The sequence below is a fragment of the Engraulis encrasicolus genome, chromosome 11, assembly GCF_034702125.1.
Source record: "Engraulis encrasicolus isolate BLACKSEA-1 chromosome 11, IST_EnEncr_1.0, whole genome shotgun sequence".
NCBI classification, from domain to species: Eukaryota; Metazoa; Chordata; class Actinopteri; order Clupeiformes; family Engraulidae; genus Engraulis; species Engraulis encrasicolus.
In genome coordinates, this window is record NC_085867.1 from 53851202 (window position 1) to 53876173 (window position 24972).

The following is a 24972-nucleotide window of genomic DNA, read 5'->3' on the forward strand; positions in this document are numbered from 1 at the left end:
ACTCTGGACGCTGCCAGCTTGCATCTCTCCAAAGTGCCTGTAATCATGCAGAGCCGTCAGGACAGGAGGGAGCGTAGCGAATAGACTCTTCTAGCCTCCAGAAGCTCAGTAGTAGCAGGACAGCTGAAGGGAAATGGGCGTACGGTACCGTACAACAAGGTGCAGAGTTTGAACTGGCCCAAAGAGGTCTTAAACTATGTTCGCACACTACGGATGTCCTTCAACAGTTGGTGTACCAGCGCAATGTGCATGTGCGCATGTACGCAGGTGTGTGTGTGTGTGTGTGTGTGTGTGTGTGTGTGTGTGTGTGTGCGTGTGTGCGTGTGTGCATGCGTGCGTGTGTGCATGCGTGTGTGTGTGTGTGTGTGTGTGTGTGTGTGTGTGTGTGTGTGTGTGTGTGTGTGTGTGTGTGTGTGTGCGTGCATGTGCGTGTGTCTGTGTGTGCATGTGTGTGTGTGTGTGTGTGTCTGTGTATGTGTGTGATTGTGTGCCTGTGCATGAGTATACACACATGTAGTATGTTTTCTTCAAAACATTCAGGTACAGCAAAGGATGTCTTTTTTGCCAATAGTTTCACTTAATGAGTGCTAACACAAATGTATTTGTTATTGTTGAGGCATGAAGTTTAAGTTGACAAAGCAAATTAATCTTACTCTTTCTGTTCAGGGCTGTTAAGTCTAACATGATTATCATCTCAAACTACAAACTACAAACCAACAACTCAAAGTGGCACATTTGGCATCAAATGTTTGGCAAAGTCAACGAAAATTAGGGTTCTATAATTTGTTTGGCTTTTCCTCATCAACTCTTAAGCCCATTTAAAAAGAAAAAATAACAGTCCTTTCTGCAACATTGTTACGAAGCAATGATCTAGATTCTAGAACAACAAATACATTTAGTAGAATCATACTCTTAAAACATAACTTTGACAAGACTTGGGCAGAGACGGTAGATATAGAATTAGGTTGCCATAGAAAATATTTGCTCGGCCCACAAATTTGAATCCAACAATCATTTCACATACTTGCTGCAGACATAATTTTATAGAAAATAAAAAATGACCCTGCATGAAGGAAGATTTTGTTTGACTTTTTTCTTCTACTTCTTCTGTTTAAAACAATGTTGACATCAGACCAGACAAAATATACAGCTTTGGTAAATGGAACTGGTGTTAACATTGTGTCAGATCAAATATGTATTATGTGCAACATTAAGTTCATTTTCTGTTCCCATTTAAAATGGATATGCCATCTGCTCTCATCCTCTAACCAATGTCTGCAGCCTGCAATTACTCTGCCCAGACCAGGGGATGTATTTGATAAGCGACTTCATATGAGTTGGCAGATTACAGTTCCTAGCTCTTGGATTCAAAACAAAACAATAGTGGGGGGAAAACAAGCCATGAGGCACATTAAACAAACACCAATAAATGCTAAAATTACAGCGAGGATAATGCTTTAGAAAACCAACACGTGAAAGTAATGATTAAGCATACATTTTTATTTTCAAAAGACAATTTCAGCTAAGTCCTGTGACATCATGCTGCCCATATAATCGACTGTTTCCGTTACCTCAGGGAGGTATTTCTAATACTCTCAAAGGGTTCCAACTCTGACTTTGTTATGAGTTTACTCATTATCATGCAGTGTTTACAATTTTCTTCCCTCCACCCAAAAATTAAAAACACAGCTTGATACTCCCCGTCTTTCCCTCTTTATCTTATCTCTCCTCCTCTTCTCAGATCCCTGCTCTTACATACCTTTACTGAAAAAGTTCTTCCGTTGGCCTTTGTCCAGGTCTGCCTCAGTCGAGTCAGAGTCGAGCATGCGGTTGGTAATGTCTTTCACCTGTAGCAACAGCTGCTTCTGTCCAACCTGCTCTTCAAAGGCCTGGTGAAGGGAAGGCAAGACAGCCGCCTCTCAAAAAAAGCAGATGAGAAGGAGGTCGGTCCACACACATACACACAGGCCACGCCAGTGGAGCACAAGCACACCTGCAAAGGCCAGCCATCGGATGTCAAAGGACAGATCATCACAGCATACGCGTGATTTGTGGCCGAGGGGCATCTGCTGCAGGTCAAGGATAACAGCTTCTAATCCTTTAAACTCTTCCCTGAGCGCTAATAAATTTCTGCGGCGCAGCAGACACATCTCAGCGAGGGTAATTGGGCGTCATCCACGGGTCAGCAACATACTCCTTGTGTTTCCACCAGCGATGAACCTTCCCGCTGTTGTTTCCATTTAAGGTGTGAGATGCCTGTGTGATCCCACAGAAAAGTGGTTGTTCACATTTTAATCTCAATGTTGTTCCAACTATACATCATCATGATTCACAGTGCGGTGGGAGACCTTTTTGTTCCACTAGATGGATGTAGTGGAGATTTCACTGACTGGTGAGAATGCTGCATTGCAATTCATCACAAGCATATCCTTTTGCAAACATGAGATCTTTCGTGCGGTGAGAATAAGCCCATACAACACAGAGGATAGCAGAGCAAATTAGCTCTTGTTTTTCCAAACGTCAAGGCTGTTCAGTGGAGATCAGAAAGCGCTATCTCTGCCGGGTTACTTGAAAGATCACCCCATCCCTTTTAGATGAAAGGGCGACCTGCTCCTTTTAAGGAAACAGAGCAAATATTTTTCTTTTTGTGCTGCGATGGAGCCATAAATAATTCATGAGGTTTTTGCCTCACACACGCGAATCGTGATGTTCATTTTATGCATTACGAATGCCCATGCAAATGAGTTTCGCATGGCAATGACCTCCGTGGCCCTTGCCTTCATCAGTGGCTGAGCTTCGCATCAGGACAGTCATATAAAAACAAAACAACAAAAAAGAAGCTATCCCCTCTCCTTGCTCTTTCCCAGCATGGGAAAACACATCAACGTAATCCATATGTTCTACCACCAGGACCTTAAGGTCTTCCATTCTCTCTCTCTGTCTGTCTCTCTTGTCTCCCTCCCACCACCCCTCGTCTGATCTCATCAAAACGCAAACACAAGACTTGGCAGGGAAGTTATAGAGACAGGATTAAGTGCCGGTATTTAAATTTCAAGAGCCATGACACATTCCCTTTTAAAAACAACAGGAACATCAGTTTATGTCAGATACCATCAGGTCCTCTGCAAGCACAAAATGGCAGTGACAAGACAAACGGTAACAAAACAAACGAAACAAGAAAACCAACAATCCATATACTGATTTCTTTTTGGCAGGAACAGGCCTACATGCAGTAGTTTTTACACGACAGGCTTGTTGCGCTGGTAGGCAGTGATCAAATGAATAAAATTGTATTATGTACTGTATGCTCTGGAACCCATCACAACTAATCAGGGTCCATCAGTAACAGAGAAATCATTTTTTCCTTAGTTTATCCATACACCACAAAAAAATCCCTTCGTCTCCAACATCGCAGTTCCTCGTTCCCCCAACCCCTCAACCCCCCTACAGTACACCCAACCCCTACACTATCCCCAACCCCGGGCGACTGTCTGGGCCCTTCACCAAACATGGCGGATGGGCGGCTGTGACTCATCTGCTGGTCCAGGCCGGCACTGGGGGAATGTGTTTCAGATTAAACCATAAGTGCACTGTCAGCTCTGGAGAAAAGGGGCTGAGATGAGAGTCTGATGTATGGAGGAGCAGAGTGTGAGACATGTTCGCCATTTACCACTGTTGACATGCTGCTGGCGCGCTGCGAAAGAACCGAATCTAGGGGTCTAATGAGATGATAAGGCCCTTCCACTGCAAACATTCGAACGCCGGCTGAGTCTGGTCTGGGGTTTTCTTCCTCTGCTGCTGCTTTTTTTATGCATGGCAAAGTACAGTACCGTGGGGGCTGAAGAAATCGCTGAGAAAATAGCCCACATGGTTCTTGGACGCCACATGCACCACAACGCCAGTCAAAACCATTTTATTTCCCTGTTCCTGTTTCGAATAGTCTCAGCTCCTCTCACAGCTTCTCTTCTCTTCTCTCTCTCTTGGTCTGAAACATGGCATGGAACCAGGAGTCCGTGGGGTTGCCTTGACGATTGGGATTCATGTTTCCAACCTTGAGAACCAAGAACCATTTTTTTTCTGAAGAGGCAAAACATTTTCAAAGAAATGTCAACATCTCTTTTTCTCTCCCCACCAGCTCTTTGCCTCCGGTCCCTTTTCCTATTCCACCCTCTTCGCCGAAAACCACAGTACCATTTCCTCAACAACAGAGGAGGATGCACCCACTTAACCTTGTGTGTTGCGGGGTTTTACTTGATGTGACTGCCAACCAAAGCTGGTGGTGCCCAAACTGCCAGAGAGGTTTCTGTTGAGCCTGGCAGAATGACACGAGGTGGCAGGGTGAGAAACACTAGGAGAGGTGAAACCCAGTTGGGACGGAAGGCCTTGTCTCTCTTCATCTTGGAAACAGCCCCGCGGGGTGGAAGACAGTTGGGTAAGGTACTTAAGGAATGTGAAGTGGAGAAGGCTACAGGCGTACTGGGTTACAATGAATATGAAATGATGAAAAAAAAAACACCCGAAACACTCAACCACCATGCTGGTCTACTGTCATTACTAAGGCAACTCTTGCCAGACGAAATAAATACGACACGAATACGTTCCTCATGTTACACACAACTCTACTTCCCCCCCCACCGCACCGCTCCCCATGCCCCCTCACACTGGAGGGCTCATTTTATGCTTGTTAAACTGTGCAAAACATCATTACCAGACCATTCACATGGATTGATGAAGCCTTTGCCCTGAGTGAACGAACGCACATGTGTGGAAGTGTTTTTTACAGGAGGATGCCCTCGCATTCCAGACAACTTGAACATCCTCAAAAGCCGACCACATGAATACAAGGGGCTTCCAGTAAAGATTTTGAGAGGCTGGTGAGTCAGCCAATCCACAAATCACCCAGTCATGAGGACTGGACTTTTGTCTACCCCTTTGCCAACCCCCTCTCTCCCTTGTGGTACTGAAGTCTCTCTTAGCAAAATATTGGCCGTAGTCCGTATCCATATAATATGACGGCGAGTAAATCTCTAGATCAATAGATACACTACCACATGAAGGACATTTTATTTGGTCTGAGCAAGAGCATTTGCAACCAGGTTTATTGAAATGTCTGACTAACCAATGGCTTGCAGCTGATATTCAACAGTGGTGGTTCTGTCTGTCATGCCTCAGATGACAAATGCGCTTTTTTGTTGAATACATGAATTCATGTGCCTTAAAATGACAAATGAGTGACTCTGAATGAATCATGTGAATTCATGTTTTACAAATAGGAGCAGGGATTGAAGGCTCTCTCCTGGAAAAAGATGAATCAGTGCAAAGCACGACAGGGTAGAAACGTGAAGACAGATCAGTCACAGTTACAGCAGTAAATCAAATGTGTATGACTTGCAGAACAAACTTTTTCGTTCAAATTTGAGAGTTGTTGCCAGTAATGACATGAATGTCACTACCCCATCACACATTTGCATGTGCAGTTGTAGTTTGCAAAATTGTTGTTGAGAAAATATCGTAAAAAGGTGTGTGAGCTTAACCATGGTCTACAAACGCTTTGGCATGGTGAAGGACTGACTTCTCATTGAAAAGCCTTTTTGTTTACTTCAGGGGAGGCACTGAAGTGCAAAAGTGATTAACGGCCCTCTTCTGTGGTACTGTGGTCACATTCTCATTGTCAAAGGACGGCTACCTCTAAACAAATGTTATTAGAGGCTTTCATATGAACAGCAGATGTGATGACACAGTCTCTTGGGCTTTGGGTTTACAGCTAGCGTAATCCAATGATTTATTACTTTGTTTTAAAACAACATAGTGCATAGCTCTTTTCAATCTTAAATAATGTTTTCAAAATGGTTTCTGCGGTGCATGGTTCATCAACTTGTAACAGGGTTTAAAGGCACTTCTCAATTTGCTTCAACTTCCTGTATGGGCTGAAACTACAGGGGCTCTAACTGCAATATGCTTGGAGTAATAAGTTTGGAGGCACAGGCCGCCTTTCTGTTGTCTGAATGAGAGACAATTCCTTTTCTAACCCAGGGTGACTGAAGATGAAAACAATTAAGTGTTCATTTAAAATTAACCAACTTTGCCCATTCGTGGTAAGTCATTCACTGCTTAAATAATGCACATAATTGTTTGGCCAACAAAAAAAGAACCATGAGATTCATGTATTACTAGCAAAACCGGCTTGTTTGTGATCTTTGAAGATTTTTTTGTGGGAGGCTTTTGACTGAATAGTGTCCACTAAATACTATGTGCAGAGTCTCGACATCTCAAGAATCAAAAGGATAAGTGTGGAGAAATGTCTCTACCCCTGAAATGGTGTAAAGCACGACAGGGTACAAAAGTGACAACAGATCAGTCACAATTACAGTAACAATAAGTGGATGACTGTTGGCTCTAGAACATTCATTCATAATAAAAAGAGCAGAGACTCTCAAGGTCTCAAGACTCAACAGGATATTGTAGGTGTGTGGAGTTTGTGAAATGTCTCTACTTCAGAAGTCGGACAGTACTTTGTAGGTTCTCTGAAGACCTTTTTTCCATAAGAAACATCTAAATCGAAGATCAAAACTGACAAATTTCCTCTCGGTACACCTCTCTCCAAATGTGCTGTACACTCCACTGAGACAGAATTAGGCCACAGATTTCCCGTTCCGTCCTATTTCCTCCTCACCACTGAAAGCCCCCTGATTGCAATTACCAGAGATGAATCCCTTCGTGAAGGCCGCATCAAGGAAGAGGATGCTGGTCACGGGCCAAGCAAAATGTCTGAAACAGCAATCACATTATGACCTTAGACCATGTTCCACAAACATGTACTGTATGGATGGAGACACTGCACATGTGCGGTACAGTGCTGTACTGTAAATAAACTCTCTTTGCCTTGATGTTTACAAAGCAATGGATCATCCACATGCCGTGCCTTCACCTTGCATTCCACTGCTCATACTGGGAGCATCCAACATGACCTCTCTTCCTCCCTAGTGTCAGGAAGCACTCATCACATACAGTAGACACGTCACGCACTGACGGACGGGCTCATCTCCCCGACCACCAAAAACAAAACAACCTACAGTTCTTTGGCCTCCTCCTTCTTGTCCTCAGTAGACTTCTCCTGGTGCCTGGTCCACTGAAGCTGAGGGGACTTTATTAATCAGGATTATTTCAGGCAGCTCTTCCCCCGACTGACTCCAGTGGGCCTGCGCGCAAGAGAGAGAACTCCAGCTGTTCAAACAGCCTTTGATTTCACTGGATGCAGCTCAACAGATGAGTCACTTCTCTACTTGAAGTGTCCAGATAATTCTCATGCATCGCAGGTCAAAGAAGAGCACTCCGCTCCACTCCACACCTCTCTTTACACTCAGAGCCAGTTAATATTATGCAGTGAGGACACGTTTGGTCTGTTCGGGATCCACACTACAAAGACGGGTCTTTTGTCCGTAATTAATAGGACATAAAAAACACTCACTTTGATAGAGATCAATTATATCTGGTATGTAACTAAACCTTCTGGTCACTACACAGATGCATCACAAGTCAGAGAAGAATGCTCTGCTCTGCTCCCCACCTGTCTTTACAGGGCCAGTTAACATAATGCACTGAGGACGAGGAGAAGAGGTTTGCGCTGGTGATGATCTACAAAGATTGGTCTTTTTCCACAGTTAATAGGATGTGGAAAAATCAGACACACACACACACACACTTTCATAGTGATCAATGGCTGCTAAGACATGTATTAATCTAAACTTTCTGGTCACTACACAGATAATAAGAATGATTTTTGCGGTTTGCTTTTTATGTCAGTTTCTCCATCTAAAGTGCAGTCAAACACCTTAACGACCAGGGCATGCTAGTTCATTTAATCATACACACACACACACACACACACACACACACACACACACACACGAGCGCGCGTGCGCGCGCGCTCATAGGCACACATGTGAATGCACATGCAGACACAGACACAGACACAGACACACGCACAAACGCACACACACACACACACACAATCATCATACCTGTGGAAGTGTGTGTGGACTGTGGAGGCATTTTGCTTCTGTGGTTCCTGCCCATGACAAACTGCTTGAGGCACTGCAGAAATGTTCTCATGCTGTTGGTGCATGGGGGAGTGGGGCGGTGTGTGGGGCGGTGCGCTGTGCACACTTGTCAAACACTCTCTCCATCGCTCCCCAGGAAGGCCTTGCAGCACTAGCACCCTCTAACCCCCCACCTCTTCTGTAAACAGCCTCAGCATGTGCCCAAAGGCTCTAGAGTTGCACCTCTCACCTGTGTTTTATTACCGCCATGCCAAGAATTATATGGGAAGAGAAGGGCTGGCAGCAGACGGGTATAGAGCGGTCTGGGTCTGCAGTCCGGGAGTGTCGGACTCAGTTTAGACCCCACACGCCATAATATGTCGACTCTGCCGCACGGCCCACGCTAACCTCTGCAAACGCTCACACACACACACACAACCACAGAATCAACCATCGCTTTGTACCGCTGTTGCTGGCTGATGGAGGTTTGAAAGGGAACTTTAAAAACAACTAGACATAAATGTGGCCATTGTGGGGACAGGGTCTCTGCCGCCAGCCAAAGGAGTGATGGACTGGTTGGGTGGTGAAGTGGCAGCCACTGGTGTTGGCGGTGACAAAACCTTGTTTGTCTTGTGTGGCATTGATATTTATAGACTGTGCTGGACTGCACATTGATATGAAACTGAGCTTTCGTTATGGCACAGCAAGCTAACCACAATGTCATAGTCATAACAGTAACGGTCAGGGAGGATCAAGCTATTACACCGCAAATGGCACCAAAAGCCTAAATAAATAGCACTGAAAACGTTAAAATCTGGAGTAGTTCAACTGGTTTTTAGTTCTGTTATCAAAAGTGATATGCCTCAACTTTCCTCCACAAAAACTCATTTCCGAGCTTTGACTTGTTCAACAATCTTCAGACCATTGAGCTGTTCAAACAACTTAAAGTTTTCTCTCTCTCAGCACAGCATTTGGACACTCAAACTGAAAACAAACAGTCTTTGAGATACACGAACACAGCATTTGTAAATTGATATGGCATTTATCCTCTCTTGTGGTTTCCAGAATATCGCACAAGACCTTGAAGGCCCTTGAGTTGAGTACAAAGTTATGTCACAATTCCCAAACCAGAGGGTCTTGTAAAAAATATCAGACTGAAGAATAAATATTGCCCTACACACAACTCACAAGAAAGCTAACATTTTAACTACATCACCTTTAACTGTTTATAACAAAGTCGACATACTGTAAGCAAGTCAGATGTTCTTTCACACGGTGCTGATATGTACTCTATAAAAAATATGGCTTTTCAACAGATGGCTGAAGAAGACGGAGACAACTAACAATAAATGTGATGGCATACAACAGTGGACTGCGGTACACCACAACGGATTTCACACCTCGTCCTCCTGATGATCCAGGCAAAATAAATTGTTCTACAAGAGACCCGGAGCACCAAGGTCACTGACTGTCAGTCTTTAAATCACTCATCAACAGTCTTGGTTAATAAAGTACCGTCCCAACTGCCTAGCCCTAGACTGATTTCCATATGTTAAATGACATGCAGCATGTCAAAGAACAGTGTCACATGTCAGGGCCGTCTCTGTTTGCCTTGCCAGATTCTGCTCACACTGTAAATGTTACAACTTTAATTCAACTCTTTTCTGAGCACATATGGTCCCACTCGATTTTAGTGTTCAATTGTTACTCTCTGACTGTTTAGTTGAAACTGCGGAGCCAAGTATGCTCTTTAAACTAATGTTAACATCAACTCTCTGCGTGTTAATTCAACACTCAGTCCAATTTAACACTTAATTGAGTGGGACCATATGCTCAGAAAAGTGTTGTCTTCATAACCATCCTGTAGTACAAACTAATCATCAGTTGAGGTCACGCATGTCCTTCCATCATGAGACGTCCGTCCTTACCTGGCACGAAGGCCAAAAGTTCATTGCCTTGTCGGAACGGCGGTCTACGGCGTTGTACTCTAGTCTACTTCTCGGCCTTTTACGCAGTGAACGATCCAACTGCACACATGAAAGCAATAAATCCATCCAGAGGCGCGTGCACGCGCACGATCTGGGCTGCCTGCGTCCCCCTTTCAGGCCTGATTCAAAACACAGCTCACTGGTGGGAAACGGTCATAACAGAGACGTCGAACCTGCTTTGTGCATTAGGCCAACAAGAGCAGACCATTAATTTTTGAGCATTAATCATCTGTTGAGCTGATTGCTCGCCGTGGCCATTTCCAAATGGTTTCACATTAGAGCCCAATGAAGCAGATCAAAGAAGCTAATAAGATTTAGTGAGATATAGCATTATCAGTCAGCCTCTCAGGCTACTGCAAAGGCTTTGGCGTGCTCGTTTTGTTGAAGGCCTGTTCGCCTGTAAAACTGTTCATGGCTTGAGAAAAAAAAAATCGTAAAAAGAACAAAAGATGTAGGGTCTCTGACACGGTCACATCGATCACTTTAAATTTCCTGCTGAAACTACGGAGGTTAGACCAGAGGAAATCAACTTCTGAAAAACATACGCAGCCTGTTAAACAATGTAGTTGATATCACCCACAATGTTGATGTTTTTGCCCTTAAATATCTCTAAACTTCACACCTAGCCAGTCAGAGCAGTCCTAGGATGTGGAATGAGCAAGAAGAAAAGCTTCTCCAATACCCTCAACAGCAATATGGAAAAATATAAAAGCAAATAGTTTAGTTTGCTGGGTCCATTATCACTTAACGGATACGATGAGCCACATTGTCCATGTCCATTTCCAGATTAAAAAAAATATTATTTTGTATCACGCATACATTATTGGTGACTGTGGTTAATATGCACATGTGAACATTCTGGTTTTGTGTAGTCAAAATAAAAAAATAAATAAAATACAAGTTTTATACAAGCTTTATTTACAACTTGGATTAACAACTGTACATGTTGCAGCATAGGAAGCACGTTAATTTTCCAACATTTTTTTAATGGACATATACAATGAAATCCACCAAACTCAATCATGAGATCTTTTTTCTGGGTTTTTTTTATATCATGAATCGAATAATCAAGTCTTCCACCACTGTTTCAGACATACATTATTTACATATTGTATACAAGCAATATAAAACTTGGCAAATGGAAGGTTATTTGCTACTGAGAAGAGTCTCCTGATTAATTAAAAAATACAACCACCATCAAAACCTTTGATAGATTGCAGCCTTTTTTCATTACCCAATAACCAGCTGCTGTTTTCTGTTTGACCATTATTCCTGTAGACAAGCAGGTTTGAGGGTTTCAACTGTGGACGGTAGTAAAAGGCCTAAAGATGGGCGTCAGAGCTAAAGGATGATGGGAATTCTCTGACCACTGATACAGATGTGTGCATCAGACATGCAAACTTTGTCATACATGACAAAACTCTTTATTAAAAATAGATCACTTAAAACCAAACAAGTTCTACGTAATATATCTACCAAACACAAGGCTTACACATTACAAAGACATATCTGTGAAGGAGAGGGTGGTTGGGGGATGAGAGGGGTTAACCGACAGAGAAGACTATACCTTCCCTGATGAGCCAGAGATATACTGGTACCAGTGACCCTGGGCTTTACTGAACATCCACATGGGATGGAAAAGCACTTGAGTGTCTTAATGGTTTAAGATGCAGACGGACATAATCAAAAATAATCTACCTTGCCACGTTTTCATGCGACATATGGACACATTCTAGGACAATGGCAAACTTCTAGTCGTCACCTTCTCTAAACATCAGCCAAAACCCTCCCAAATAACCAAAACAAAATAAAAACCAGAATAGTACTTTCCACTAGTTGCTTGGCCATATAACTGACACCCTCATCAAAAAACACAAAGTGTTTTTAAGAATAACCAGCTGTGTTTCTTTATGTCCCTAATTTCCATATGCAGCCCATATGAATGCATTTACGATCAGTTCAGTGTGCAAATAAAAGACAAAACAGGAATAAATAAATACAGCTTCTGCTTGTGAAGGCTTGGTTTTGTTCATGAACTCTTATCGGTCTTACTACCTAAAGAGTGTCGCAAAAGCAAAAGTTTCTAAAACGTGGTTGTGACAGGGGCACAAAGCATACAAAATGTAACACTGTGTTAAATAGAAAGCGCAATTATTAAATGATTAAAACGTTTCAGACTGGAAGTGAAATAAAATCAATTCAAAAGGGTTTTTAAATGGGAAAATCAGCGGACCATGAACCATCCTTGATTTTGAATAAGCATAAAGGACAGATCTTTTTAACGTTCTGAGCTCTGCAGTCTCGAACCCCTTCACCTGCATCTCTGAGCAGTTTCATTAAGAGCCCAGAGAACTACATCCGCAGAAGACCAGGGTAGGTTGGTAGGTAGTAAGAGATGTTGCTGTGCCATCTGTTCAATACGCCCTCCTATCATCACGTGTAGCCACCTCTGGATTGACCTTTCTGACAAAATTGTCTGGGGCTACCACAGATGTCTTCCATGCATAGAGTAGCGTCTACTCTCCCTCCTCCTTCTTGGGATCACCCCATCTTTCCTTCACATCCCTTCACTCCTACACAGCCCCTTGCTGGGCCACCCATACTTATAGAGATCTCCAGGCTTGAAGGAGTCCTTGTTAAGTAGGAGGAATCCCATTCTTTGAGGGGTGTGAGTAAACGTGTCTCCTGATCTCAATCAAGTGCCTATGACTGAACCTGCTTTCTTGTGGCAACAGTCTTTTTGACAGGTGTGAGGAAAGAAGCGGGGTGGGGGAGGAGAGGGAGGAGGGGAAATGCTGTGGGAGGAGGTTAGTGTTGATTGGGGTCATTTCTGCAGGCTCAACGCAAATTAAGTCATGCAAGCAGCACGGCCATGCACCCACTTCCACCACGCCCGCCCTGCCCGTCATGCAATCACATCACTGTGGAAGAGACAGACAGACGGAGTGACAGAGACAGAAAGAAAAAAAGGACAGGCAGGAAGAAAGAGAGTCAGAAGAGGAAGACAAGTCAGTGAAAAGGCTTTTGTTGTTGTGGTTGAATTTGCCATTTGATTGATCATTAAAAACCATGCAATGAATCAATTAATATGGTAATCAAAGGATCAATCTTTCAAATCATTTGATCAAACAAGCATTTGATGATCAGTCTTTGGCTCAATCCGCTGGGCGCACTGTCACCTGTGGTTAAATGCAGTGCCTCACTCTGTTGCTTAGCAACAGTGTCTGACCAAAGACTTGGGTTATTATTAATTGGTGCAGTGACATGGCAGGAGGGGAATGAGTTCATTAGCAGGTCATGGCTGGTAAAAGGGTTATGCAGCCGATTACAGCAAAAGACAGAGTAATGACAGGGCTTAGTGTAAAACAATTAAGAGGATAATTAAAAAAAGGACATGAGTTATTTTCAGGACAGTTATGAAAGAAATGAAAATAGTCTGGCACATCAGCGTGACCTTGCAAACTCTCTTCTCACCCTTTCCTTCAAAACTTTTCTACTCCCACTGAAGTAATTTTAAGTTGAAGAAACTTGGGATGAGCCACACGGCTGGACAATTGAGTTAACAAAAACGATGTCTTATGAGTGCTACTTAATGCACATCCCAGGTGATAAAAGTCATGCATTTTTGTGACAATTGTTTGCACACTCTTTAAAATTCTCTTTGGGTGACCTTTTTTGTTGTCTGCACGTTATGTTCTCCTTTGGAAGGAAATATCTACCTGCCTAATGAAAAAATAAACAATCAAAGAAAAAAAAATCTTGATCTTCAAAAGAGAATTCCAATGAGTATGTAAACTCTATGCCTCATGGAAAGTTCCAGAGGGACTCTTAAGCCTGTGGTGCAACGACCGTCAGAGCCCTAAAACTTCTTTAAGCCCCTAAAAAAGCGTGTTGACAGGCAAAGGGTAGTTTTGGGGGAACATCGGGGCGGCTGGGGTTGCAGATTTTTCAAGTATGCGGTGGTGCCAGCTGATGGTAGTAGCACTGCTATAAGGCATAGTGAGTTACACAGTTGAACCCTACCAACTGACCGCTAAAATAAAAACACAGGCTTGAAAATGCAGAATCAGGAATAGAAAAACCTCTCTTGCTCAGTTAGAAAAAAAATGTTATGAGTGTTTTATCAGGTTTTTACATTAGGGCCTATTGACAAGTACACAGAAGCATGAGAAAAGATAACAGCATAAATAGCATACATAATATATGGTTCATAAAAGCCAAATTTAAAGAAGACACATTTCTTCTATGAGCACAATTTCAAATAGTAACAAGTGGTTGAATTCTTTCCAATCAAGCAGGTTTGTTTTATATTTGTGTGCACATTTATTGCATCTTCTTTAAAATTTGGGGGAAATGGAAGTTGGAATTCCCCCCATTGTCCCTCCACAGTCACTTTATTTAAAAAAATAGGTCCATGTTGGCCATCTCGTCACCATGGCAACATGACCCTGTTTACACTCAAGAGTCCTCTGCATAGATATCGGCGCATTCCTCCATGGCGCCATTTTGTCTTTTTTTGTTTTGTTCTCCAAACATTTTGTCCCAACAAATTAAAAAGGGGGATGAAAAACAAACAGGTAGGCTACACGATAGTTACACAACACCACAACAGGATAGGGCTTCATAACTAAACACCAGGGTGAAGGGCCATAGTCCGTTTCTCACAGTTACCGACCTCTAGTGGTCAATACTGCTCAGGAACAGTAAGGGGACAAAATATCAAACACACACAGGACTGTAACACTGAGGAGATAACACACATTTCCCCATAGGGTTTGACCTAAGGGATGTCAAGCAGAGATGCATGCTTTCAAAATAATAATAATAATAACAATAAAAAAAACAAGTCATAAATAAACTGGGAGATGTCAGATTGATATGTTGTGTTGGATCACTTAAACATTGCATATATGCAAACAAGCTATGTCTAACACTGTTTTGATATCTCATACAAGGTTAAGTCCTTGTCTCGAACAATACAAGAACACTTAGTCACTTCATTACATGATTTGTTATAAAATAAGAGTTGGTTGTTGTGTAACAGTCACTTTTTGACATCTCCCCCCTCCCAAATGTTCCCCATAAATCATTTACAGAGCACTTTCAATATCAGTAACTGCATATCATCTCATCTACAAACACTGCACAAGATGTCCTTTGCTAGAAACACTTTTGACGTAAAACACACCACAAAGTTGGACATTCGAGAAGAGAGAGAGAAGTTTGTTTTGTGTGTTCTTTTTTTTTTCTCGCCAGGGAGCTGAAAAGCACAGCAGGTTGTCTCACGCTCTGCACTTTCACAAAGAGTACTATGTCCTATGAAACCCAAAATAAAAAAATAAAAATAAACTTTATTCGTCGCACACACACAAAAAAAGCGATCAATCAGTAAAACCAGATGGATGGCATCTCTACTTACATCCCAAGTGATGGGGACGGGAAAGGTTGAAAACAAAATGGAGAAAATAGTTGTAATTGACAAGAGGCGGGAGGGAAACACCGCAACACTGGACAGGAAAGGGAGAGAGAGGGGGGTAAACCCTGTAACAGTTAGCTAATGCTGTAGCACGACGGTGATGGGGAGCTTATGGATAGGAGTTTGGAGGGGAACCGGGGGGACGGCTGAAGAGGGTCTGGCCATCACCCCAGAAGTGAAGTAGCAGGATGGGGGAGTTGGTGGGTGGATGGAGGTGGGTGTTTTGGAGGAGGGTTGTTGCTGGGAAACAGCGGTGGTTGGCCGCCAGCTAGATCTACCTGGCGGAGGTGGGCTGCACGTGGCCGGGGTAGGAGCGGCGCGTGTTGGTGGCTTGCCGCTGCCGGGCCAGGAAAGACTGACCGGAGCCCGTGCTGGCCAGCCGGTCCTCAGCCGCCTTCTTCTGGAGAGCCATGCCCTGAACACACACGCACACGCACACACAAAATAAGTTAGACATTTGCACAAAGTCCTTCACAGACACACAAAGATACAAAGATACACACACACAGACACAAACAGGTTAGAAATTCAGAAAGCGGCATACCCTGAACGCACATGGACACACACACATGGACACACATGCACGCACACACGCACACACACACACACGGAGAGAATAAGTTAGAAATTCAAAAACGCATGCAGAGAGGTGGTGACCGCCAAGAAAAATATTTCTTTATGCCGTTTAAATGCTTACTGCCAAACTGATTACCATTTCTTCACGTTCTGTAAGCTGACAGCTGCCCACAGAACCGTGTTTCAGTATAAGAAAGAATCTTTATGTGATGGTCGGAGCAGCAGTGAGAGCAGCGCGCGCACGCACACGCTCACACTATCACCGTTTGTTCACCCCTTGTCGTCGACGCCATCTAGTGGCCCACCGCATGTAATGGCAGCTCCACATTCCTTGTGTACATGCCACATGTGTACAGAGTGTACTGCTGGCACAGAAAACCTCAGCGCAGGATAATGACTATCAGCTGAGACTCTTCCTCTGCTTTCATAACTATCTGTACAGGCATGGGGGGACCCAATGTCCTTTTATAATAATCTGCCAGTGTTAATAGAGTTAGTTAGGCAGCTGCAGTCTAACGGTTAGCGAGTCAGGTCTGGCAGTCAGAGGGTTCAAGGTTGCAGGTTTGCTTCCCCTAACAGTTGGAAAAATGTGGGTGGGGGAGTGAATTAGCAGCTCTCTAATGCACCATCATCCAGGGCAATTAAAAATGTCAAATAAAAGCTAAACCGGGCAAATTAAAATAAATAAATAAATAAATAAATAAAACAACGCTTCAAAAGATAAAAAGGAAGAATAGAGGTCATACAAGAAAAAAGGACTTCAGAGAACTGCTATTACTTTAAGTTTAGTATAAAACTGTGAAGTATGATCTTTTGAAGTGTTCTGGAAGCTGACAGGAAGTTGAATTGCTGAGCAGAGCTTGTTTGGCTCAGTCAGAAGATTTTTTAGAAGATTTTTCTGCTGTGATACAAAAATCTATTTGGTGCATCGAGCTGAAACATATCCAGAGCTTAATTAGGTACTGTCCTATTTCATATTTTAAATGCAAAAAGCAATGCCTTTAAGTCAATTCTATAACTTACTAGGAGCCAGTGCCTGGACCTTACTTTTGCAGTAACATGGTCATGTAAGAATCCTTGCTACTGCATTTTGAATCAATAGACAGAGAACTTCCCCTCTACCTACAATAATATAGTGTCAGCTTTAAATGTTATGCAATGTTAATGACTTACCATGTTGTACCATGCTGACACAATCAGCTTCTCCTCCTGGTCTCTCTGTGTTTTCGTCTTGTCGTATTCTTTCTGTTAGGGCAGAACAGACAGTGTAACAGTTTAACTTAGCGTTGCTGTGACTTTGCCGTATGGTGTATTCTGCATTAGTGTTGCACTGCACGGCATCTGGAGCTGACCTCCAGAGAGTGGAGCATCCTCTCCCTCTCCTGCAGCTGGTTCTTCAGGGCCTGCACCTCGGGGGCCGAGCCTTGGTTCTGCTTGGGGTCCAGGGTCCGGATGACCTGCAACGTAGATTTCAAATATGTTTTTAGATTGGGCAGGGTTGGGACATGACCCAGGTCGGACTCGAACCTGGGTCTCCATGAGCATGCAAGCCCACAGTGCCCCCAGCAAGATTGATTTCAAGCAAGTCATGAATTCCATCAATCAATCCGTCAGAAAATCAATCAATCCAAAAAGTCGTGTTCATGACAGGTTGCATTGGGTGGTAGGCCAAAAAAAATGATGTTAAGGAATACGCCAATAACATTTTCAAATATGCTGTAACAAAATGTTTGCCATCAAGAAGGCGGTCTGGCCTTATTTCCCAACATGGCAATGCAATTTTCTTGGGTACTACTGAATGTCTAGATATTTACACTCTTGGCCTTCTCCAGGTATTTCTTGTATCTCTCCTCCATCTGCTTCATGTCCTCGTCCTTCTTCTTCAAGGCCTCCTCCAGCTCCTCCACCTTTTGAGCTGTAGGAACACAGGAAATGGAATCAGGAATAAAGCACTCACAGCAGAAAGTGCACATTTAGGAATTTAATGCACTTAAGAATTAGGAACTACGGGAGGTCCAGTCAAGGTGTGTTGAGGGTGGGGGTGGGGTATGTGTTCTTAATTTTTTTTTTACAATGTAACTATCTCTATGTATTTCTACATTTTTACTTTTAATAAACATAATTAGGAGTTGAAAAAGTTGAAAAAAAAGAACTGAAAAAAGGAACTGAAGAGGTATAGTAAAGAGCTTCAAGCTTCAAGCAGAAGTCCAGTTAGCTACAACTCAAGCCTTTTTGACAAACAATTTATACTGTAACAGAAATAGGTGTTGACAACTTACTGGTCTGACTGCTCTTGGACTCCATGTCTTCGATAAGGGTGTTCTTCTTCTGAAGCTCACTAGATACTTCCTTCAGTTTAATCCTGGTGGAGTCAAAAGATGAAAAGGACTTTAAAAATATGGCAGATGCAGGTAGCCAAAGCATAGCGGTTTGGCCGTGGCCTAGCGGTTAGAGAGTTGGTCTTTCAATCTAGGGGTTGCCGGTTCGAATCCCATCTGACTTCTCCCTACACCTCCATCAGTGGCCCTTGAGGAAGGCACCAAACCCCACATTGCTCCAGGGACTATAACCAATACCCTGACAAATAAAAGTTGTAAGTCGTTTTGAATAAATGGAAGCGTCAGCTAAGTGCAATGTAGTGTAATTTACTTTAAAAACAAAGCAGTATGTGACTAGCCACAAGGGCCTACTTTTGGCCTCAGTTCTCGTGGCTAGGCACATACATGTCATGAAGCACTGAAACAAAACTACTTACAGCTGTTCATCAAACTTCTTCTTCAGCACGATGGCCTGTAAGTGGAGGATGAGAAGACATTTATTACTATAGTTCAGATTAAGACCTCAAAGTAGTGTGACACACAAGAGACATACTCAAGATGCATATATGCCTTCTGCTGGGGTGCTTTGAAGATGGGGAAAATCCCACACAATCCTTAGTGCTTACGCAAATAACTTCAAAATGTCTGATGTATAATTTATGTCATGTTATAACACAACTCACAGAGCTGAAATGGGTTACGCCATACCCCAAAGACTTGAGATTTGTTTCATATTAAAATGATATATTTCAGTCAATTACCCAGCAGAGGGCACTGTAAATTTGAAGTCAGTGAAGGAATTTTTGTTGCATTAGGAGTGAGATATCCTTCTGATTAGATGTGAGGAAATCTAAGTTTCTTGGTGTGACGGCAACATTCTAATCAAGTCAGAGGAACTTGTATGAGAGACATTATTGAATAATGCAGTGTTTCATTCAGTTGGGGGTTTTAACAATGACCACAGTAAGGGGACTTGATCAATGATCGTAATTCCTGTTTAACACAGCTGAAGCCATGCACTGGCAAGGCAATCACATCCCACAGTAAACTCCACACGTAACTTTATATATTCATCACCCCAGAGGAATCAGGAAAGGGGCGGGGAAAGACAAAGAAAACGTAAAGGGAAAAATGAATAGTACAAAACAGAACCCCCCAAAAAAAACCAACACAAAGAACCAACCAACCCAAAAAACAACACAAAGAACCAAACAGAACAAAAAATAAATAAATAAATGAAAAAAACGTTTTAAAAAAAATAAAAAACCACACCACCTCAGGGAAAAAGTCACGTCGTCACTGGAACAGCACAAGGGGTCCAAATACAGAATGGATGCCACTCTTGACAAGACAATAGATCCCTGGGCCATGCTGTTCATTATTGCTCCCATTGATTAAGTCTCTTCCCCCATCAATACCACCACCACAACCTCCCCATACATCCGTTAGTCCCGCAAGCTCGCTCACACAGAACAGGCACACAGAAAGAGAGAAGATGCAGCAGCAGCAGCAACCGCGCATGTGGATCCGCGTACCATACTTACAATGGCCTGAGGATGTGCACGATGATGAAAGAGAAAAAAAGAGAGATACAGAGGGATAGGGGGAAAGAAAGAGAAGGAAAGAGGCAGATAAAGAAAGACCAGTAAACAAGGAAACAGAGAGAGAGAAAAAAGTGGCATGTATTGAAATGTAGCCCATCACCCAGCTTTACAGAAAAAAAGAAAAAATAAAGACTGGAAATCAGAAAAAAAACAGGAGAGATGGATGAGCTGTATGCTTCCACAGACGAGCAAACAAAAGGACAGAGGGAGTTGTGCGAGTGAGGAGGTGGAGGGAGGGAGAGGTGATTAGGGAGTTAGTTATGTACATGAATGGGTGACTGGAATGGATGACTGCAGTGGCCCGTCACCTCCATACAGGGGGACCTTCCAGCTCCATGCTAGAACACGTATGACATTACGGAGACACACAGACTACACATACACACACACACACAAACACACAATGAGCGGACACATGACAGGTCAGTGTGTTAGTTAAGGGTCACTCATGCTGTTGCATTGCACACAAGATCACCATAAGGAATGGACACCGGTGCAACACTTTCAGTTGTTAGTCCATACGTTACGCCAAGCAGGTTGACAGCACTGTAGACAAGCCTTCACACGGACACTATACACAGGCATTCATGCTGTACCCTCAACATTCAATCACACCCCACCACTGAAACACAAGGCTATGGCCTCATCCATCTCTTATACAACATACATCTGCCATCATTTTCTGTGTTAAAAACACACATACTTTGCATTAACACAAAACTATGTTAAAATATTTTTAAGTGTTAAGTCGTCTTAGAAAATATTTATGTGGAAGTGAAGTATTACAATAGGTGCAGCCTAATATGTAGGGGGGATTCTTGAAAGACATGTGACAAGACAAACAGACACTCATTAGTGAGCAAAGGCAGGTGATGGGACCTTATCGGTAAATTAAACTATAAAAAAAACAAATGGAACTATAAATGTGTCCAGTGCACATAAGTGTTCGTGTATGTGTGTCACCTATTCAAGAAATAGTCATGTATAACTGCTATAGAACTTTGAAGGGAACTACAATAATTCTCAAAGACTGTTGTTGCTAACTACATTAGCTATTTTGTTATCTGCAATGCAATTACTCATTGGTAACTACCCAAGTTGCTAACTAGCTAACAACGAGATACACAACCCTGGGCGGTTCCATCATTCTATGATGTTCACACCATCAGCCTTGTCAGATTCCAAGACTGACCATTGAAAGGCTGTTGTGTTGTTACATTTTTCAAACAGTTCAATTGCTGTGGCTTCAAGGAGAACTTTCAGTGTGAACTAATCTATAGCCCTTGCCCTGTATTTTCACTATCTGCTGTTCTTCGTATGAATGAACAGTAAGTGATTGGGATATAGGAGGAAATAATACTTTTCCAATAAATGTACCTATACTGAAATGAAAGACAGTTAAGTGAGATTCTACTTTTCATATTCTTTTCCCAAACAACAGGCCTCTGGCCTATTTCCCCAAAAACACCTCCTTTGAGTATGAAGGATGCTGTGAAGACGGAAGATGGGTGTTGTGATTAATTGTGAAGACAGTAGGTGGGTGCGTGGCTGACAGTCTGTGAAGCATAAGAGCACTCTTGACATCTTCCAAGTATGAAATCTGTCGTGAAGATGATGGGATGATGATGGCTATTATGACGACTGTAGTGGGTGCGTGGCTGCAAGTGCTGCTAACAGTCTGTGGAGCCCGAGAGAACTCTTGACTCGATTCAAGATTCAACATTATACACATTTTTGGTCAAAGAACAATGAAACTATGTTCGCAGTATCAGCAGCGCTGCATACTAGTTTTATGTAAAGTGTCATAAGAGCGTGGTGGCACTCGGGCCAACTTCAGGCAACTCCAGGTTGAAAAGGATTGTCGTTATTGTTTTAAAAAATCCTTATTAAATCTGGGGCATACAGAAGTAAGACCACCAACCGCTTTCAACCCTCACTGGATCTTCGTCAGGGCGTACCCGCCCCCGATTAGGGTTTTAATAATAAAGACAGTCCTTTGTCGACCTGCGGACTTGCCTGAAGTCGGCCGTAGTGCCATCACGCTCTAAATGTGAACTCCAAACTGTAGGTGCTCTTGAAGTAAGAAGTCCTTTCAATGTCGGAGAACAAGAGCGCTCAGAAAACCTTTTCCTAAAGTGTCATAAGACTTTAAAAAGCCAATGAAATGTAGAGTGCCATCTACTCACATCGTCTGCCTTGACTCCCTGCTCCTGGAGGTTCTTGGTAAGCTCGTCCACCTGGCTTTGGCCCTCCATCAGCCTCTGGTTGGCCAGCCTAAAACCAAAATACAACACTGAGTACAAACACCCCAAGTAGGAGGACAACATTGGAAATATAGTTGTTCTGTGAAAGGTGAAATTGACCAAAACTTTGATGAACATCAATGAAAAAATCAACAATGCTTTTTTAATGGCCAATGAAAGGCTCACTGCAGGGAATAAGAAGCAGTTGCTCAGTTCAGATGCCCATATGCAAGGAACACTTCCAACTTTCACACTAACCACAGATTTGATGAAATACACAACAACATGCAAAGCCGCTGTCTGTCTTGATACAAACCCGCTTTGATAAAAGCACAACAAAGCTGGTGTTTCAGTGTGCCTAGAACCAGAGCATGGCACTGGCTGCAGCTTTGAAACTGACAAATTGCAATGAACCTAACAAAAGAGATAGACAGAGAAAGAGAGAGAGATTGATTATGATTTCATGTCCACTTGCCTGTTCTCTGTCTCCAGCTCGTTCTTCCTGCTGTTGGCGTCCTCCAGTAGACTCTGCAGGAGTGCGATCTTCTCGTTGTCCGAGCCCTCCTGGTTGATCTTCAGCATCTTGTTCTCATGCTGCAGCCGAATGAGTCTTTCCCTGAACACACATACACAGAACACATTTTACATTACATTACACATTTTTAAAGATCTTTTTTGGTCTTTCTTTATATAAATTCATTTATGACAGGACAGTTGAGAGACAGAGAAAGATTGGCAAATGACCCAGGCCGGAATCGAACCCGGGTCACTGGCTTAGCCCTACCGTTAAAGCCACAGTAGGGCTACATTACACTTTTTGACAGAGACTTGCATTCTGGGTATTACCCAGCAGCCCAAAGACCGAAGGCAAAACCCAACCCAAATTGGGTCACTCAAGGCCAGGGACGTAGCAGACAATTCTGGGCGCCGGGTACAGCCAGCTCCCAAGGACCCAGGTGACCCAGTCCCACTTCACCCTAGCCTGATAAACCAGCCTAAATGTGAGACCAGAGTAATTTAGTCTGGCCCCGATGAACGTTACCTCGGACGATTGCTGATGAGAACAACCTGTTGTTTTTTCAAACCGTGCCGGCACTCTGACCAATCGGCGATCTTTGCCGTTGATGAGCTTTCCCAACGCTGTTGCAAGCTTCGTCGTCACTCCCTCAAAAGCCCGCCCGCTTTGATTCAAAACAAATCTCTGTGTTGTAATTGGTTTTGCCAGACTCAGGGCACAGTGTTCAAAACGTTCTCAGATCCAAGGCCAGACCCACTCGCAGCTGAACAATTTCGGCGCCCAGCAGGTGCCGCTGGTTTACCAGGCTAACTTCACCCCACTCTTCGATGCGATTCTGCATTGGGTGCAGCCATGGATTATATGGGACTGGAACCTGCAACCTTCTGATTTCAAGACGAGCTTCCTAACCATTAGGCCATGGCTACCATATCAAAATGGTCTAAAAATGGAAAGCACCAACTACAGGACTACCCCACGGGATGGATCAAGATTTGACGCGGTTTCAACACATTGAATGAAATCCCTTTAACGTCAAGAGAATGGATGCAGTGCTTCCCTAATGGCACTGCCTCTAGCCCCCTACACCACACCACACCACACCACTTCAGGTCAGCCCGGCGCACTCCAGTCAGTAATGTTTCATGGCTCCTTTGAGACGCATGTGGGAATCCACAAAGGCTACCCAACAACGACCTCCGGTTGCTAAGGCCTTTTTTTGTTGATGGCTCAGTCCCTCAGAGAGTTTCCAAAGCTTCCATGTGCTCAATGGATTAACAGAGTTAGCCTAGCTTAAGGCTTTAACAATTTAAGTTGTTTGGCGTTTTTGAAGACGGTGTTTAATGTTTTCCATAGCTGGGCATCCACATCCACAGCAGGTGGCGTGAACGTGTGCGTTGCATGCGCCTGTGTGACTGAGTGAGTGGGTGCACGTACAGGGTCACGGTTCCTCACCGCAGGCAAATGAAAAGCAAGTGAGGTTAGGCAGTCACTACAGCATCTGGAGAGCAGCGCTGGAGCTGCAAGGTCATTACGGAAGGAATGCACACAAGAACAGAGAGGTAGAGAGGTAGAGAGAGAGAGAGAGAGAGAGAGAGAGAGAGAGAGAGAGAGAGAGAGAGAGAGGGGTAGAGAGAGAGAGAGCAGAGAGAGAGGTAGAGAGAGAGAGAGCAGAGAGAGAGAGGGGGAGAGAGAGAGAGAGAGAGAGAGAGAGAGAGAGAGAGAGAGAGAGAGAGAGAGAGCAAACTAGCAAGAGCATGAGCATGAGCATGCGCATGTGCAGGAGCACCCATCAGCTTCAATGCCTGCCCAGACAGCAGAACAGACAGCAAGACAAAGGAGTCGCTGAAGAAACGGAAGAGACAGACAAGCGGGGCCTTGGAGCTCCGGGAGAAAAGGAAGAAAATAAAAGCAAAACAGCAAGGCGGAGGAAGAGCCCAGAGGAAACCGGCGCAAAATGCAATGAAATAAAAACAACTTTAATTGGCGGGGAGGGAGGGGAGCCTCTCCCTTTGAAGAGTGTCTCATAACAAACCTAATCAAGCATGAGAGTCTGGGGCCCTTTCTATAAGGACCCACATGGAGAAAAAAAAACACACCATTCACACGTGTGCATCAACTAGACCCTTGACTTCAAACATACTTAACGGTGCGTGTTTACTAAGTGACTTCCACTCGAGTTGGAATAACAATAATAATATGGAACTTAATTTG

The 24972-nt window shown here is 43.4% G+C and overlaps 1 protein-coding gene across 1 annotated transcript in view; it reads right to left on the reverse strand.

Moving 5' to 3' along the window:
* Nucleotides 1–13350: 13350 nt before the first annotated feature.
* hook3 (hook microtubule-tethering protein 3) overlaps nt 13351–24972 on the reverse strand; it is a 48636-nt gene continuing 37014 nt past the window's right edge. Inside the window, exons 15-22 of the mRNA XM_063210978.1 lie at nt 22720–22860; nt 22188–22275; nt 18835–18869; nt 18359–18441; nt 17894–17994; nt 17432–17536; nt 17253–17324; nt 13351–15918 (exon numbers count right to left, since the gene is read on the reverse strand). Coding sequence (XP_063067048.1) covers nt 15778–15918; nt 17253–17324; nt 17432–17536; nt 17894–17994; nt 18359–18441; nt 18835–18869; nt 22188–22275; nt 22720–22860 — 766 coding nt within the window. The 3' untranslated portion in view covers nt 13351–15777. The remainder of the gene's footprint in view (nt 15919–17252; nt 17325–17431; nt 17537–17893; nt 17995–18358; nt 18442–18834; nt 18870–22187; nt 22276–22719; nt 22861–24972) is intronic.